We start from the raw sequence: 19,331 nt of genomic DNA, 5'->3' as shown, positions 1-19,331 counted from the left end.
AGTTCTCCCTCATTATATATATATATATATATATATATATATATATATATATATATATATATATATATATAATCTATATAGAGATAAATTATATATATATATATATATACACACACACACACACACTATATTACCAAAAGTATTGGGACATCTGCCTTTACATGCACATGAACTTTAATGGCATCCCAGTTCTAGTCTGTAGGGTTGGCCTACCCTTTACAGCTATAACAGCTCAATTCTTCTAGGAAGGCTGTCCACAAGGTTTAGGAGTTTGTCTATGGGAATATTTGACCAGAAGCACACTTTTGAGGTCAGGCACTAATGTTGGAGAGAAGGCCTGGCTCGCAGTCTGCACTGTAATTCATCTCAAAGGTGTTCTATTGAGTTGAGGCCAGGACTGTCAAGTTCCTCCACCCCAAACTCGCTCATCCATGTCTTTATGGACCCTTGCTTTGTGCACTGGTCCAAATCATTTGGTGGAGGGGGAATTATGGTGTGGGGTTGTTTTTAAAGGGTTGGACTTGGCCCCTTAGTTCCAGTGAAGGGAACACTTAAGTTGTCAGCATACCAAGACATTTTGGACAATTTCAAGCTCCCAACTTTGTGAGAACAGTTTGGGGATGGCCCCTTCCTGTTCCAACAAGACTGTGCACCAGTGCAAAAAGCAAGGTCCATAAAGACATATATGAGCGAGTTTGGGGTGGGGAAACTTGACTGTCCTGCACAAAGTCCTGACCTCAACCAGATACAACACCTTTGGGATGAATTAGAGCGGAGACTGCAGGCCAGGCCTTCTTTTCAACATCAGCGCCTGACCTCACAAATGCAATTCTGGAAGAATGGTCAAACATTCCCATAGACACACTCCTAATCCTTGTGGACAGCTTTCCCAGAAGAGTTGAAGCTGTTATAGCTGCAAAGGGTGGGCCAACTCCATATTGAACCCTACGGACTAAGACTGGGATGCCATTACAGTTCATGTGCCTGTGAAGGCAGGTGTCCCAATATTTTTAGTAATACAGTATATATATATTTAACATTTGTAAGATTATGACTGAATAAAGAAAAACTCTATTTATTTTGCATAACAATGATGTAACATGACTGTTGCTATGGCAGCTTATGCACTCCATTGTCATAAATCTATTGAGATGTTTAAATCATATTTTAAACAGCAAGTACAATCTATTTTAGGTCTAATGAGGAAAATGCCTTTCTTTACAAACTCAACTGCATTTATCATGTTATGACTATATTAAAACGATTACCAAGAGTATAAGCCCCTGTCATTATCTCTTCTTACCACTATTCCTCATAATTCTGTGCAGTTAACGTGTTAATCTCATTTCATTTTTGTCTTTCTATTATATACTGAACCATTAGTGCTCATATTTATATCAGGAAATTAAATTTGCATTACTGCCTAAAATAAATATATAGTATATTATATGAGAATATACAATATTTTCTATTAATTTAACATTTTTATTATTATTGAAATGTTTACTTTAACCACTTCACCTCTGGAAGGTTTTACCCCCTTCATGACCAGAGCATTTTTTGCTATTCAGCACTGCGCTACGTGAATTGGCAATAGCGAGATTATGCAGCACTGTATGCAAATAAAATTTAAATCATTTTTTTTTACACAAAAATAGCTTTCTTTTGAAGGTATTTGATCACCACTGGCTTTTTTATTTTCTATTATATAAAAGGAAAAAATACCAAAAAGTAAAAAAAAATGTTTTTTCTACTTTCTGTTATAAAATATATCCAATTCCCCTCCCCCTGCGGCGCTCCCGCTGTATTCAGTCACAGCGGGAGTCGGGCCAGGGGAGGAGCAGCGGCAATTGCCGCTGCTGTTTCACGATCATCGGGGAATCGAGTCTGGAGATCCGCCCACTTGTGTAAACAAAGCGGGCGGATCTCCTAAGTGACAGGCAGTGTCGGATTGCAGGGTTCAGCATAGCTGAACCTGCGATCTGTCCCTGTGTCACTCAGTCACCTCCCCCCACACATGTCAGTAAGCACCAGGCATACATTAACCCCTCCCTCTCCAATAAAATTAACCCCTTCCCTGCCAGTGTCATTTTTACAGTAACAGTGCACATTTATAGCACTGATTACTGTAGTAATGTCACTGGTACACCCAAAAGTGTCAAAAATGTCAGTCAAGGGTCCGATCTGTCTGCCGCAATGTCGCAGTCCCACAAAAAAAATTGCAGATCGCCGCCATTACTCGTTAAAAAAAAAACACCAAAAACGACAGAAATCTTTCCCTTAGTTAGTAAACACAATAACTTTTGCGCAAACCAATCAAAATACGCTTATTGCAATTTTTTTTACCAAAAATATGTAGCAGAAAACAAATTGGCCTAAAATGATAAAAAATTTAGATTTTTACATTTTTTGGGGGGGGAATTTCATATAAAAAAAATGTGAAAAATATTATTTTTTCAAAATTGTCGCTCTTTTTTTGGTTATAGCGCAAAAAGTAAACATCGCACAGGTGATCAAATACCACCAAAAGAAAATCTATTTGTGGGAAAAAAAGGACGTAAATTTCGTTTGGGTACGGCGTTGCATGACCGCGCAATTGTCAGTTAAAGTCGCACAGTGCCAAATCGCAAAAAGTGGCCCAGACGTAAGACAGCAAATCCTCCGGTGGTAAAGTGGTTAACACACACTATCTCAAAGGGTCACTAACGGACACTGACACCACTAGTGACACTAATTCAGTGATCGGTGATAATACTGTACACTGACCCGGTACTAATGATATTGGCTGGGAAGGGGTTAACAACTAGGGGTTAAATGTGTGCCTAACTGTGTGTAATGTGTGCTGCTTTTACTTTACTATCTGTCTGTTTTTCTCTCTCTGCTTTGCAGGGAGAAGAAACAGCCAGATTGCTGTTCACAGTACACAGAGTTCTATGTTTTTGTAAAAGATTGCCCACAGCCGATCAGCGAATTTCAGCTGAAATCAGTAGCTGAATTCAGCTGCCATACTGTGTCCCGGATAAAGGCTTTACATCTCGTACATACTGTATACTGTAGGTGGTCGGCAGGTGGTTAAAACCATTTTGATAGGGATTTCACATGTTTACATTCTTGCTTTTCCATATTTTTGTTATTCTACTGAATATAGAGATTTGTAAATTTGCCACTAGAGAGAGCTCTCATTAACCTAGTGTATTTACTTTTTCTTTCTTTACATACCTATTGAAAAACAAGATCAGCCCCACGGGGACTGTGAGAACAAGTAGTAAGTCCCGGTTCACATTTGTGCGATGCGGGAATGCTGCGAATATGCAGCGTGATGCCGCATCGCATCCGCACCCCTGGCAGTTCACACTGCCATATGCGATATGCAGAGGATGTCAATTAAAATTTAAGGACACCCCCAGTTGCGATCGCATATCAACAAAGTGATAAAAGTGTAGCCCAAAACAGTGAAAATAGTACCACATAAATGTCCCCTAAACCTGTGTCAGTGGGATCAGCATGTGGATAGATTGGTGCAAGACAGACAGGATCAGATTAACAGGCTCCAGTAGATTTCAACTAAATGATGACCATCTGCACACAGATACTGAGTCCCTGTTGAATAAATTTGAATGGAATGGGTGAAAGATGGCTTCAGCTCCTGGTCTCCACCTGTAGAGAACTCCATAGATGTATTTCGCCCCTTTACATAAAATGTTCACTTTAAAAATATATGTAACAAACCTGTCATACTTACCTGCTCTGTACAGTAGTTTTGCACAGAACAGCCCTGATGCTTCTCTTTTTGGGTCTCCTGCCAGCACTCCTGGCTCCTCCTCTTCAGCCAGTGTCCCCAGTGTCAAGCCACTTGCTTCCGAGCCCTGCACTTTGCATCCATAAGACATACAGAGCTGTGGCTCAGTCCCGCCCCCGCTCTCTCCTCATTGGCTCACTGGCTGTGATTGACAGTAGCAGAAGCCAATGGCTCCCACTGCTGCCTCATCCAATGAGGAATGAGAGACTCAGGATTTCTACATATATAAGATTATATGCATGCATTTAAAAAAGGAAATGTTTTTTGACTCACCTGTGTGTCTATGGCATTTTCTTTTCCTGGTGACAGAGGGGATATCTTGACAAGACCTGTTTTGTCATCGCATGCCCACGTTCTAGAAATCTCCTGAGTGTTTTGGCACCAGACAAACTTTTCTGCATCTAATCTGTTGTTTTTATTCACTGAAATAACAGGACTAGCAGGAAAAGAACTGTGATGATGTCCTGCCTGAATCCTCTGAGTTCGTCCTTCAAAAATTTTGATCTTTCCACTGGAACTCTTCAGAAATGAACTATTGTCACTACAGGTGATAAGCTTCATGGGTTGCACAGGACTTCTATTAGAAAGTTGTAAAATACAAGTCTGGATGTGACCATGGAAAGAAGATTTTATCAGGTTTTCGGAAGGACTGGAAAATGACTTCCATGCGGTTTGGCCTCTGAGTTTAGCTATAGCATCTTTGTAGTTTTCAATCATGACGTCATCATGACTTAAGCCTATGGTTTCACTCATAGTATCCTTCTTATATTGCAGAATGCATGGATTGGAACCCTGTTGGGTTGTGATAACATTTTCACTCCTGTGACCTTGATCTGCAGACACGTTATTCTTTTCGTCTGTGCTAGTTGTTTGATCCAACGTATGTCTACTTGGTATGCTGTCTGTAATGCATATTAGTCTTCTTACCCTACTTCCTTTCTCATTACCTTTAACACCATCCTTATTTGCTGTAGAATATTTTATTACGGAAGGCCCAGACAAACTGCTGAATATTTTAGGCTTGTCTTCTGGTTGTTTGATGGATTTTGATTCTGAAGGAATATCAGACATGACAGGGTAAGGGAGACAACTAGGATCCTTTTTACGCTTGGATTCTGATGTCCTGAGATATAAAGTAGGAGATATCACAAGGTTGTCTCTAGTCAGATACTTGCACTTCCGTGTAAAGGAACCAAGTGTTAGGTCTTCGTCTTCTTAAAACATCCATGCAAAGAAAAAAATGTTTCAGATAGGGTTTGTAAACAAAAAAACTATTTATATCTACTCTACTAGTTATGATAGTGGCAAATGCCTGTTTTTTCATAAGCAAATCACTTTCTTCTTAAGACAGAAGTATATTCCATCGCTCTCATCACAAATCCATATATTCCCCATTTTAAGCTTAACACCAAAATACACAGAGAACATAAAGATACGTGGAAGTGGTTTATCTGCAAAATGATTTGTATTGCTGTCCTTTCAGTTTTGAGTACTACAAAACTCTGCCACACAGCATGGTCTTATGTGGCAGAGCAGAAGACTTGATTTTTTAAATCTCTGAAGCAGTTAAAGTGTTACTAAACCCCCAACAGTAAAATCTGTCTATAGATGCAGAATAGCAGGCTTGTTATACTTACTGTGTAACTTAAGTGAAATAATCCTCTGCATGGTGTAAAAAGGCTGTGTGATCCTGTATGCACAGATCCCGTCCCTCCTTCAAGTTCACTCTGGGCAAGTTCAGATAAGACACAGTAAGTGTAGTTCAGCTGCACATGCTCAGTTTGGTCTCTATTGCTGGAAACAAAGCTTCCTGGTTTGAGCTGAGCTATTCAGGTCACATGGTATTACTATCACACATGTGGGCGTGTATACAGATCCTAAATGACAGCCCAGTCCCTCCCTCCTCCTCCACGCCCAGTAACTAAAAAAGAACACGTGGGTGGGATGTCACATCTTGATTGATGGATGATCCGCCTCCCATAAAAGCATGGGGACACAGGCTGTAGAGGATTTCAAGAGGCAGTAAAATCTCCTCCTACATGAACACTCCGGACTTGGGTGGACCCTGGAGAGACCACATGATACAGATCAGTATCAGTATATAGCTGCAGTATTTTAATGTACAAAGATGTTATATAAGCTTCGGGCAGTGCGGGGGGCTGATGAACATTTTTTTATATTACTGGGTATAGTAACACTTTAAGTTACACTTATAGGTCCTGCCCTTCCCCATAATGTGACTGGACAGTGAAAGGAGAAGTAGCACACTGATGAGCTCATGTCTCTGTTACTCTGTACTCTCTTCCTATCAATATGTTTCATGTTTGCACATAAGCTACTGACTGCCTCCTTTTGTTACTTATCCCTCTCCAGAGCTCTGTTGTATTGGGAATTGGAAGAGGCTGATACTAGGTCAAATTGAAGTACTTAAATGTGTTGCATATATAAAAAATATCTTTAATGGTGTATTATTGAACACAAAGCTGCATTAATTTGTCTTTTGTGCCTGCTTAAAATTCAGCTTTAATGATAGAAGATGTAGGCATGAAAATACCTCTCTAATCCGGTAGCTACATGTGCTTTCAGAATCATCATTTTATGGCCTAAAATGTACATTCAATAATCCAACTTGTAGAAATCTATTTCATTTATCTGATGCCCATACCAATTATGAACCAATGGCTTCAATGGAGTAAGATCTTGGGAGCAACAGTTAGTCTGAATAGCTATGGCAGCTATTGTTTAACAGCTTGCTGCCCATGGGCCATATATAAATGGCCTGGATTTAGAGAGGTTAAAACAAGCCTATGGCCCCAGCTGCAGCTCCAGCCACAAGCTTGATACAATTTTTTGTCAGCCGATTTGCAATTTTTCAGTAAAACTGATCTGGGCACCACATGTACTACACTGTGAAGGGCCAGAAATTTGTTGTTTTTGTTATGGAAGTGTAAAAAAAAGAATATCAGTGTATTTTAACATAAGGATTTTAGCTTACTTCTGGTTCCCTCCCTAAAGCTTCAATAGCTAATCCACCCATCTTCTAACACTTATATTAACTAAAAGTAAACCAGGGAAAGACCTGAAAAAGAGGCACTATAATGGATTAAAGTAGTTTGACCAAGAAACATTACTTTATTTGAACAATATTCCGTAAAAGGACAATACAAAACAGTATGAAAAAAAATGGCAACCAAACTAGCGCCAGTTCAATGCAGACCTCCACCCAACACCATAAAAGGCAGTGACAACATTGCCACGGCGCTGTTGAGCACTGTGGTAGTTCATTGATGCATCCTGTTAGTGCATAACTGCTTGGCGGTACGATGTACGACCAAACAGCTTACACATAAAGTCTGCAAGAGCCCTGTATTGCACCCACCACCTGCTGATCGTGGGTACAATGCTTTCCAGGCTCCCAATAAAAAAATAATAAATGCACATTTCTTTTTAAACTGAAAAATGATGTGCATTTATTCTTTTTTAAAAAGGTGAACTTACCCTTAAATGTAAAGTTTAATGGCCTGAATACACGATTAAAATATCGCCCGATCATTCGACCACCGACTTTTGAAAAAATATTTGTTGGTGGAAAACATTGCCAACATACACGGTCCGAATATCTGCCGACCGTTGCCCGCCGACCATCGAAACAGTCGAATCGAAACAGTCGAATCGAAAAAAAATTCCGGGCATGAGTGATGAGGTTATACAGATTTCAAATGGACGACCTCAACACCAACGTATAGAATATCGTTCATTCGCAAACGAAACGACAGAATTTTTCGGGTTTTTCAAACGGTATTTTTCGTTCACAAATCGATACCGCTCATTGATGGCTGGGCATTAACGAGTAGAATATCAGCCGATTGCTCGCTGAACGGAAATTTTCGGCCGATTTTCTTATCGTGTATTCAGGCCATTCGTTTCCCTGAGTTGATTATTTATTTTTTTATCTTTTGTAAACAATTTAAGAAAGCTTCCTTGTAATTTTCTTTCAAGATCAAATCAATAATATTTTGATCTGTTGTTGCAAGGTCCTTAAACAGCATGGGGCTCATACGTCGGTGTCTTCTCTGCCTATTTGGTAATATGGCACTGCTTGTAGTATGTCGCAGCGTTATTATAATTATGAATTTCATACATAAAACTGCTTTAAAGTGAAAATGCTTAAAATTCATCACAACAAGTGAAGTTATTATTCCCCCAAAAAACTGTTGAACTGTTGATGCTGACAATTTTTAACTAAATTACTTATGGTATAAAATATAAAACCCAAAATATAATAATTTAAAGTATAGTACATATGGTATATTTAGCATTCACTCTTCAAATAAATGCAAAGTGTTCTCTGATTGGAAGAGGTGGATTGGTGGGGAGGTGATGTCACACTTTCCACCTTATCCAAATAGAGTATGTTTTGTATTCATTTAGAAAATGCCAAGCATTCTGTGAATGGCAGATGTGCTGAGCGGCTGATCTCCTATTTTCAGAATGCATCAGGCTAGACAATAGGCATGGGATGCAAAAGCAAGGGGAGATCACTGGAGTAGCGGGGTCCACTTCAGTAAATTCCATACTTGGATTTCTGGAATTCATCTTTAAGATTTCAGATGTATCTTATTATGCTTCAGCAGCCACAACAAGTTGTGCATTTGTACTGTTTTCCTACACATTTAAAGGGATTCCTTACTTTCAGCTTTATACAATAGAGGTTTCTGAGCAAAATCGAAAAAAAAACAACATCATGTATGAATGTTTCTGAAAGAAGACAATTTTTCTACATTCAAGTGAACATGGTCTCCCAAAGTATATTGCAGGAGCATTTGCTATTAAAGTAAACTTGAGGAAAAACTATAGATGTTTTCATATTCTTAAAAAGTAGTACACAAGTTTTAAAACATGAGCTCACTGACCTTTGCAGCTGCAGGCACTGTAGAGCAATTTATCCTAAAATGCCACAGCTGAAAGGCCTCTCAGCAGCTCAGCTTATTATGCTCCCTCTTGAGATTAGATGATTGGAAGGCTACCACCTCACTTGTGGGATGTGGAGGTGAGCTGAGCTGCTAAGAAAAAGGTTTGAGTGTTTCTGATGTGAGTTTTGAGAACCGACTACTACACAGTGTCTGCAGCTACAGAGATGCAAATTGAAGCACAACCCCACCCACTGCTAAAAGGTGTTAAGGTCAGTATAGAGGTCAGTAATGTTTTTTTTTTTTTTTAATCTCATGTATTCTCATATTAGAAATAAGTAAATATTTGGATGTTTAAAGTTCAAAGGAGAAGTACAGCCAAAGCTTGTTTGCCTGTACTTCTTCTGCGGATCACAGGAGTGCAGTTCGTTTTGCACTCCAGGGACCTGTTTTCAGCAGAGAGCAGGCTGAAGTCCACTCTCTGCTGACGTCACAGAGCCAGTCCAGGCTCGGGCGTCATCATGACTATGGAGTCAGGATTCGCCCACATTTCTGGACCGCCACCGAACTCAGCCACTGAGCGAGCCGCTGAGAGCCTGAACCGGCCGCACCCACCCCCACCACAGATCAGCACTCCAGTGAGCAAGGAGGGGGCAGAGCAGAGAGCTGCTGACTGACAAGTCAACAGCTCTCTGCTCATGGAGCTGTGAGAACTGAGCGATCGGCGGTGTTTGATCACACGTTTCTCAGTGTTAGAGGCGCCAGTGGACAGATGGAGCACCCACCTAGGTAAGTATGAATCTAAAAAAAAAAACATACATCTTTTTTAACCACTTGCCGACCGCTGCATGGCTATTTACTGCGGCAGTCTGGCTCTCCTGGGCAAACGGACGTAGGGCTACATCGCTCACCCAGGAGCCTCTAAGGGGGGTGTTCCCCGACATCCCGATGTCCGCCTGTCACTCGGGATCTCCCACTGGAGAGGGAGAAAGGCAGGCGGCTAATATAAACAAAGCTGCCTGTCATTCTCCCTGATCTAACTGCAGAGACTACACGATCCTTCTATGTAGGATCGTATGTCTCTGTGGTTACATCACAACCCACGCCCCCCCCCCCCCACAGTTAGAATCACACCCCTAGGGAAACATTTAACCCACTGATCACTAATAAAGTTAACCCCTTCCCTGCCAGTGTCATTTTTACAGTAACAGTGCATATGTATAGCACTGATTATTGTAGTAATGTCACTGGTACTCCCAAAAGTGTCAAAAATGTCAGTTAAGGGTCCGATTTGTCCGCCGCAATGTCGCAGTCCCGCAAAAAAAATCGCAGATCGCCGCCATTACTAGTTTAAAAAAAAAACAATAAAAATTACATAAATCTTTCCCATAGTTAGTAAACGCAATAACTGTTGGGCAAACCAATCAAAATACGCTTATTGCGATTTTTTTTTACCAAAAATATGTAGCAGAAAACAAATTGGCCTAAAATGTTAAAACATTTTGATTTTTACATTTTTTTGGGGGGGGAATTTCATATTAGAAAAATATTGTTATTTTTTCAAAATTGACGCTCTTTTTTTGTTTATAGCGCAAAAAGTAAAAATCGCACAGGTGATCAAATACCATCAAAAGAAAGCTCTGTTTATGGGGAAAAAAAGGACGTAAATTTCCTTTGGGTACATCATCGAACGACCGCACAATTGTCCGTTAAAATCATGCAGTGCCGAATCGCAAAATAGGCCCTGGTCTTTGAGCAACCAAATCCTCCGGGGCTTAAGTGGTTAAGCACAGGTTCACTTAAAGGGAGTGATTTATGAAAGCTATAGAAAGTGTAAATAAGCAAAAATCACACTGTTACAGACCAATCAGATTTTTTTTTGCTTTTTTTTTTCTTTCTATTTTTCACCAGTTTTCATGAATAAGAAGTGGTAATAAGCTCCTGTTTAGAGTTATTTCACAACTAGTCCCAGCTTTGCAAAAAAAAGCCATTCCTAATAGAACAGCAGGCACTGTCAAGTGTTTAGACATATATATATATGTGTGTTTTGGGGGTTGAGTGGTTCTGATATGTCTATATAGACTTTAATTCCTAAAGCTGATGATTGACCTGCCCCCTGCCTCCTGTGCCTGTCTCTTGGTTACTAAGAATAATTAGCAGACTAGCGGGCTATCAGCTTTAGAAAGTAAAGTCGATATTTGAATTTCAAGCCCCTTGATTTTTAGAGCTCCCAAGTCACTCAGAATAACACCTGCTTTACAGGTGACTGCTTTGCACGTGTGTATATTTGGCAGGCTAATAAATTTGTCTGAAAACATTAGGTGTTTTATACATTTTCTGATATCTTATTATGTATCTGGAGTATGCTATGTGTTTGTTTGGGCTTCTACTGAGTAGTTGGATAACCACCTTCTAAATTGAAAACTTGACTTGCAATAGAACATTTTTGATTTTGCTCACCAATTTCTAGTTTTATTTACTAGTAGCATCAGCATAGTTTTATGTTTTATTGTGCATAATATTTTCACTTTATTTTTCTAAGTATTTCATTATACTAAAAATGTGATTGACATTACATTTATGTATGTAAATTGCAACAATAAATAGAATGACGTCCATCACAAAGAGTTGTAAGATTGTTAACATACTGTATAACCCTATTCAAGTATTAAAAAACAAATAGCTTTTTCTTGTTTCCAGCACTGAAAATATAATTAAACTTCAAGGTAACGTCATTTCTGTATCTAAAGATGCAAATTAAAAGACTGATTATTGTAACAGATTGGCACTATAAATTATGATAATATTCCCCACAGGCAGAAGTAATTTAGTAAAACAAAAGTATATTACAATACCAGTGTAAGTCTCAATTAGCATGAGAAGAATTTTTTAATTTGCAATTGTCCCAGTTAACTGAAAAAGAGAAAATATCTTCCAGTTCAGGAGGACTGGATAAACATAAAGTATTTTGGGAAAAAGCTTTGGACACCACATTCACTGATGAACAATGGACACATGCATGCGTGTTCGCACACATATGCTCTATCAGCACACATCTACAGGAAACCTCATTCAAATTGCTAAACAATTGGTATACCATAGTAGTTAAATTGAGACAATGGTTTCCCAACATCTCCGACTCTTGTTGGTGCTACGGCCAGGGGCAAGGCACTTAGTGCACATTTGGTCGGAATGTTTCTTCATACGAACACACTGGCAAGCAGTTATTGCTACCATAAAAGCAATCACCGAAACGAAGATTAATCTATCTCCGGCTTGTTGTCTTTTGCACATTTCCAACTGCATCATGAAAAACTACAAAAAGTCTCCAACCAGACATTTACTCACTGCGGCGAAGCCCTTGATACCCAGACATTGGAAATCCACACATACACCTACATTCAAAGAGTGGGCAATAGCACGGTCATGCGACGCTATATACCGAAATAAAATCGATGTCCTTTTTTACCCCACAAATAGAGCTTTTTTCACATTCTGCTATGTAACATCCCCCCCCCCCCCCAAAAAAAAAAAAAAAATTAAAATGTTTTAACATTTTGGGCCAATTAGTTTTCTGCTACATATTTTTGGTAAAAAAAATAGCAATAAGCATATTTTCATTGGTTTGCACAAAATTTATTGCGTCTTTTTTTCTTTTTTACTAGTAATGGCGGCGATCTGCGATTTTTAGTGGGATGGCAACATTGCAGCAGACAGATCGGACCCCTAACTGACATTTTTGACACTTTTGGGGGGACCAGTGACATTACTACAGTAATCAGTGCTAAAAATATGCACTGTTACTGTAATAATGACACTGGCAGGGAAGGGGTGACACAATGGGTGATCAAGGGGTAAATGTAAGCCTAGGGGTGTGTTTCTAACGCGCAGAATGTTCTGCCTGCCGCAGTAAATCTGCAGCGGGTGGTTCTTAAGTGGTTAAGCTATAGGATATATCACATACATGTTCTCTGTTCTCTATTCGGTGTGCTGGATTCTTCTTTCCTCCCCCATCCTTTTTTTTTTTCCTTTCTCTTTTTCTTCCTCTCTTTCATCTTTCTTACCAACACTTCAAGCGGTACTGAATACAATACACGCCATCACAAATTTTTGACCGTTAATATGCTTACCCAATACACACATTTCCATAAGCGTTTGGAAGTGCTTTGTTTGTTTTTTGGCCAACTGTGTGGCACTCTAAACATTTTGTTTAAACGTTATTTTGTGATCTGTGATTTATGCTAATCATGAAAGTGGGGGGTGTCATGGCGCTCTTCTAATATCCCAAGATGGTACAAGGAATGTGGGTGGATGGGAGGGGGGGGTTATGGGGCTGCGTGGGGGGGGGGGACAAAGTTTGGTACTGTAGGGAAGCTATAGTCCGCGGCAGCCGGCTGAAGCGTGGAGAAGCCCTGAGAAATGCAAGAAAGGAGAGAGCGGCGCCAGCTTAGTATAGTACAAGTTTATTTAACACTGTTAAAATTGGTGACTCACTGTCCGAGGTTGGGTGAGACCGGTACACAAAGACTGTTAGGGTCATCCATCTTCCTCTTCCAGGATAGTGGTCATAGGAGAAGGTGGTGAGGTTCCAGAGGTATAGCCGAGCCGCTGTGGGGCTGCTAGTTGTCACTGGCCGCGGCGGAGCATGCACAACAGGGCTCCGGCTGCCGCCTTCTGATCCCTGATGACATCACTTCCTGGCAGGAGAAAAATAGGGGTTGCACGTGTTCAGAGCATCCGTGCTTCTTCGTCAGGCAATGATCGCCTGACGAAGGAGCACGGATGCTCTGAACGCGTGCAACCCCTATTTTTCTCCTGCCAGGAAGTGATGTCATCAGGGATCAGAAGGCGGCAGCCGGAGCCCTGTTGTGCATGCTCCGCCGCGGCCAGTGACAACTAGCAGCCCCACAGCGGCTCGGCTATACCTCTGGAACCTCACCACCTTCTCCTATGACCACTATCCTGGAAGAGGAAGATGGATGACCCTAACAGTCTTTGTGTACCGGTCTCACCCAACCTTGGACAGTGAGTCACCAATTTTAACAGTGTTAAATAAACTTGTACTATACTAAGCTGGCGCCGCTCTCTCCTTTCTTGCATTTATGCTAATCAGACACTCACTACCAAGTGTCTATCTGTGACTTCAATCTTTCTGTAACATTATCACTTATGTTTGTTATTCTGTTCATTGTATCATTTCAATATTTTTCAAATAAATATCTGTTGAAACAAAAAAAAAGAGAAAATATTTTTTAAACCATTTCATTTTTTTAAGTTTATTAATAATAGTGCTGATATCATACTCTTATGTCCAAAATCCAAATGTAGGCAGTCCTCCGGGGGACTTTTGAACACTTACGCTACCTGTCTGTTGCCTGGACCACTATGTAGAGGTCTGAGCTTACATAATTTGTGAAAGAAATAGGATCATAATTTGAGAAATGAATATACTCATGGCTTTTTGAATACATCTAGAAAATGTATTTAAAGAACTGTTAAAGTATTAGTTAACAGAGTAAGCAAGGTTTTATTAACCTTACTTCTAGCTGCACAATGTAGAATTTGTCTTTAATAAGGCAAAGCTCTGGGTAGGACTAGGAACCTTTGGCCTGGGGAGACAAATACAACTAACTAGCCCTTTCATTGTTACAATAGATTTCTGTAGGATAATGACAGTGTACAAAGTGCAAAGTGCATGCAAATGGACCATGGTGCCTAAATGCTTGGTAGGCATGGTGAAAGGTGAGTGTACCTAAAAGACATGGTTTGTTGCAATGTTCCCTTTTTCACGTCTTTCAGAATTGCGGCTCTCAGCATGTGGTCACATGACATTTTAGCGCCAAAAGGATTACTGGTGGGTGACTTTCCTCTCCCAGGGGATGTTATTTCAGCTTTGAACTAGTGATCGACCGATTATATCGAGGGCCAATCTGCACTTTCCCTGATATATCGGAATCGGCCTCCAAGGTGACTAATATTGCCGATATTTCGGGAAATTGCTTGTACCAGAGTGATGCCTGCAGCTAGAGGCATCACCCCGGTAGCGGGGTCCATAGCCGACGGTCCGCTGTCTTGTAATGACAACCGATGCGGCTGAGAAGCCGCTCGGCTGTCATTAAAAGGAGTAGGAGGGGACGTCTCCCCCCTCCCTCCACCTTCCACAGCTTGCCCAGGTCTCCTGTCCCACCGTGAGACCTGGGCAACCAGCCTGCACGGCCGCATTTGGCTCTGATCGGGTATCCATGTAAAAACCTGGAAGTGATGTCATCATGACATCACTTCCGGGTACTCGGCGCCAGATTAAAAAAAATGACAGCATTCAAAACAGCCAAGCTTGGCATTTTAAATGCTTTTAAGTGCAGAGGAGGGGTTTTGGGTCTTTTAGACCCCCAGATCCCTCCACAAGAGTACCTGTTAAGTGATAAAATTAAAACATTTTTTTAAATGCACGAAAATATACGCCAATATCGGCCGATACCAATATGCAATGGCCAAAACATCGGTATCAGTATCGGTAACGAAAAATCGATTACGGACGATCACTACTTTGAACAGGGAGCAGATAGTTATATGTAACACTTAGCTTGTGTCACTTACTTCTAGTCCTGCTCTAAATGATATCTAAGTATATCCCAAAGTAAAAATATACTGCTACCTTATTTGGTTAGTTACATATCACATGGATTTATAGGAAACAGGGAATTTCTAGGCCTTTCAATTAAATAAACAGGGATGTGATGGTGGCTCTAAACTGCCACCAGAATGTGATGATTGCACTCCCAGGCTCACCCTGGCTCAGATTTCCCAGTTTCTGGGACAACAATCTAAGTGCCATCCGACTAAAGCCTCATTTACACCATGCAATTAGCAGACAATGTAATTTCCAGTGGCAAGAATCTATGGATTTCTGCAGTTGGAATGATAGGTGTGAGCGAAGAGCACACTGCATTCAGCCAAGATCATCTATCCCTAACGACTAGCTTTTTGGCTAGTTACAGATAGTTGCTGCCACTTTTTGCCTGTTATTGCATTTTATGAGCTCACCAACTGCAGCCCTTCACACACACCTGTCAATCAAGCCACAGAAATATACAGTATATTGACACTGGAAATTGTAGCGTATCATAATCGCATAGTGTGAAGGAGGTCTAAGAGTGATCATCACTGGGGTCTTTATCTCTGGAGTTAACCCTTTACATGCCATATTGTAGCTGCCACCACATGCTTTACCAGAAACATGCGCTGTTTATCAAATATGGAAAATCTGGCCTTTAAGAAATGCCTGTGACACTCACTGCCACACCAGACAGGAAGATAGCAGAGTTCAATAAGGCAAGGATTCTATAATTCTCATTAGAGCATTTAGAGATTAAGTGTAACAATTTTAAAATATAACTTAAAATGATACTAAAGACTTTTTTGTTTCATTTAAAAATAACAAACATGTTATACTTACCTGCTCTGTGCAGTGGTTTTGCACAGAGCAGCCCGGATCCTCCTCTTCTCAGGTCCCCCTAGGTGCTCCTGGCCCCTCCCTACTGCTGAGTGCCCCCCACAGAAAACAGCTTGCTATAGGGGAACCCGAGCCGAGCCCCCGCTTTGTGTGTCAATTCAGACACAGAGCCGCGGTTCGGCCCACCACCTTTTTCTTCTCATTGGCTCGCTGACTTTGATTGACAGAATCAGGAGCCTGCTATGTCAGCCAATGAGGAGGGAGAATCCTAGGCAACATAGCTGGATCGAGATGGGCTCAGGTAAGTATTAGGGAGGCTGCGGTACACAGAAGGTTTTTTAACTTAATGCACAAGATAAAAATGCACTGAGATAAAAAAAAAAACTTCTGACTTTACAACCACTTTAAATAAAAAATAAAATAAAACCAGTAGAAGTAAATATTTAAGAAAAAGATATTACAAAAACAGGCAAAGACAACTGTAAAAATAAACAGGATTAAAATTGTAAAGTACTTAATAAGGTTTGCATGGTCTTGGTACCTGAGCAGAGTTCAATTTATTGGACTGGAGTAAGTCTGATCTGACAGAGTTACTGGCTCTCTCATAAAATTACTTTTCCAGCATCCTTAGCCGTTTCAATGTCAATTGAGAGCTAATGAGCCACAGGTGCAGCCAACTTTTCTGGTCCCTAAGGCTCAGTTCACACTGCAGCGACATGGGATCCAATCTGTGAGACCTCCAAGTCGCATGATATGTGAAATCCCATGTTAGTCAATAAGAGCTGTCTTATTTTAGCACTACTGAAGTTGTTCTGACTTCAAAAAAGGTTCCTGAACTACTTCAATGCGACTTCTATCTGACTTCTATTCTATACTTCTATCAAAGTAGTACTCAAGTAACCAGGAAGTTGCGTGGATTTCAGGTCGCGGCAGTGTGAAACAAGCCTAAAGCAGGAAATGCAATAACTATTTAAAGAGTCTGAGGTATAGGTATGTGCTGAGAGGGTGTTGAAAGGTTTTATGGTGCTCCAGCAGATACTACCTCGATACCAGTTTTTCAAACTATATATAACTACATCTAATTATGGTATATCAATATTTTCGGATACCAAAATTTGATAGTCTGACAACCAAAATATTATTATGATTTGATAAAGACCAAACATAATGTGTATTGGATATGTATATCATTTAGAACATTGAATGTGGCCAATTCCTCTGCTGTACATTATAGCATAGACATGTTTGGTATAAAACTGATTGCTATACATTTGGGTAGATACTGGCTTTTTAGATTCTAAGTACTTAGCAGGCTCTGAATTAATCAAACATCTTGCTTAATGGTGTTTAATGATGATGCGCCTGTGTCCTATCAAAGTTTCTATAACCGGAAAGTGTAATTTAATTTATGGTCTATTTGTATTAAATGTGTCTTATGCTGCACTCTGTTCAATTGAAGATTACAATGGGTATAGAAAAGAATCGCCCCCCTTTTTAAAATAATCACATTTTGTTGTTTTGCAGCCTAAAATGAAGACAAACAAGTTTTTGTTTAATCCAGCTATATTTTATATTTCAGCAGTACAACATATAACATCCAAGTGAAAGATGTAACACCAGCATGTCAGAAAGAAATAAAAAAATTAAAAAACAGAATCACAGAGTTGGAAAAAAAATCTCCTTGTGTCAGTATTTTGTTAAACCACCTTTTGCTTTAATTACAAAGTTTAGCCTGTTGGGATGTCTCTACTAACTTTGCACATCTAGATTTGAAATATTTGCCCACTCTTCTTTGCAGGACTGTTCGACTTCAGTTACATTTAAAGGTGATCATTTGTGGACTGAAATCTTCAAGTCGTTTCACAGATTTTCAATGGAGTTTAAGTCTGGGCTCTGACTAGGTCATGCAAGAACATTTACCTTTTTTTCCTTCAACCACTAAGTGGTAATTTTTGCGGTATGATTTGGGTTATTGTCACGTTGGAAGGTAAACCTTATTCCCATTGACAACTTGGCAGAGGGCAGCAGTTTTTTCTCAAGAATTTTACAGTATTTTCCCCTATCCATTTCTCCTTATATCCTGACAAGTCCTCCAGTCCCTGCTGCAGAAAAACACCCCCATTCCAGTTTAATATCACCTCCATGCTTTACTGTAGAAATTGTGTTATTTGGATTGTGAGATTGCATTTCTGCCAGATATATTGTTTGGTGTTGAGGCCAAAAAATGCAATTTTAGTCTCATCTGATCTTTTTCCATGTGGCCTCAGAATCCCCAAAATGCTTTTTGGCAAAGTTCAGTCATGACTGCATGTGGCCTTTCTTGAGGAGTGACTTTTCTTTTTTGCAACCCTCCCATACAAGCCTCTTTCGTAGAGAATTTGTGATATTGTTGTCACAGGCACACGATGACTACGCTTTGTCATAAGTTTTTGCAACTGCTTCAGAGTTGCTGTAGGCCTCCTGGTAACCTCTCTGACCAGTTTCTTCCTGGCTCTTTAATCCAGTTTGGAGCAACCTCCTGATCCAGGGAGAGTTTGTGTTGTACGAAATACCTTCCAGTTCTTAATATTAGACGTCACTGTGCTTCTAGGCATTGATAAAGCCTTTGAAACTTTTTTTGTATCCATCTCCCGACTTTGCCTGTTCACAACAATATCCCAGAGATCTTTTGACAGTGCCTTGCCACCAACAGTTGATTGTTTGCTTCAGTTGCACTAACAGGGACTGAAATGCTCAAGGAAAGCTCTTTTCATGCTGAGCTAATTGAAATGACCACAAATGATTACAGTTGAAAGTCAAATGGCTTTATGTGCCATTGAGAAGGTGATTAACTACACCTGATTGAGTTAACATGTCACTTTTAGGAGGGGGTAATCCTTTTTCCAACTCAGGATTCTGCTTTTTTTTTTTTTTTTTTTTCTGACCCGTTGGTCTTATAGTATATCTTTCTCTTAGATGGTATAAGTTGCACTAAGTAATTAAAGCTGGATAAAACAAAAAATGTGTCTGTCTTCATTTCGGCCTGCAAAGCAACAAAATGTGAATATTTTAAACAGTGATTCTTTTCTATACCCACTGTATATGAGATGCAGCCCACTGACACTGTCTGTAACTGCCTGCCTATATAACTATATCTAATTATATCAATATTTTCAGATGATAAGGTTTG

The 19,331-nt window shown here is 40.0% G+C and overlaps 1 protein-coding gene across 2 annotated transcripts in view; it reads right to left on the bottom strand.

The window, feature by feature from the left end:
• LOC309561204 (uncharacterized protein) overlaps positions 1–19,331 on the bottom strand; it is a 160,979-nt gene that overhangs the window by 80,268 nt on the left and 61,380 nt on the right. For both annotated transcript variants that reach the window (XM_082264969.1, XM_082264970.1), the window contains exon 3: positions 4,073–5,013. In XM_082264969.1, coding sequence (XP_082121095.1) covers positions 4,073–5,013 — 941 coding nt within the window. The remainder of the gene's footprint in view (positions 1–4,072; positions 5,014–19,331) is intronic.

Source organism: Pelophylax lessonae, assembly GCF_965119305.1.
Source record: "Pelophylax lessonae genome assembly, chromosome: 8".
Lineage (NCBI taxonomy): Eukaryota > Metazoa > Chordata > Amphibia > Anura > Ranidae > Pelophylax > Pelophylax lessonae.
This window is presented reverse-complemented; position numbering and strand designations above follow the sequence as displayed.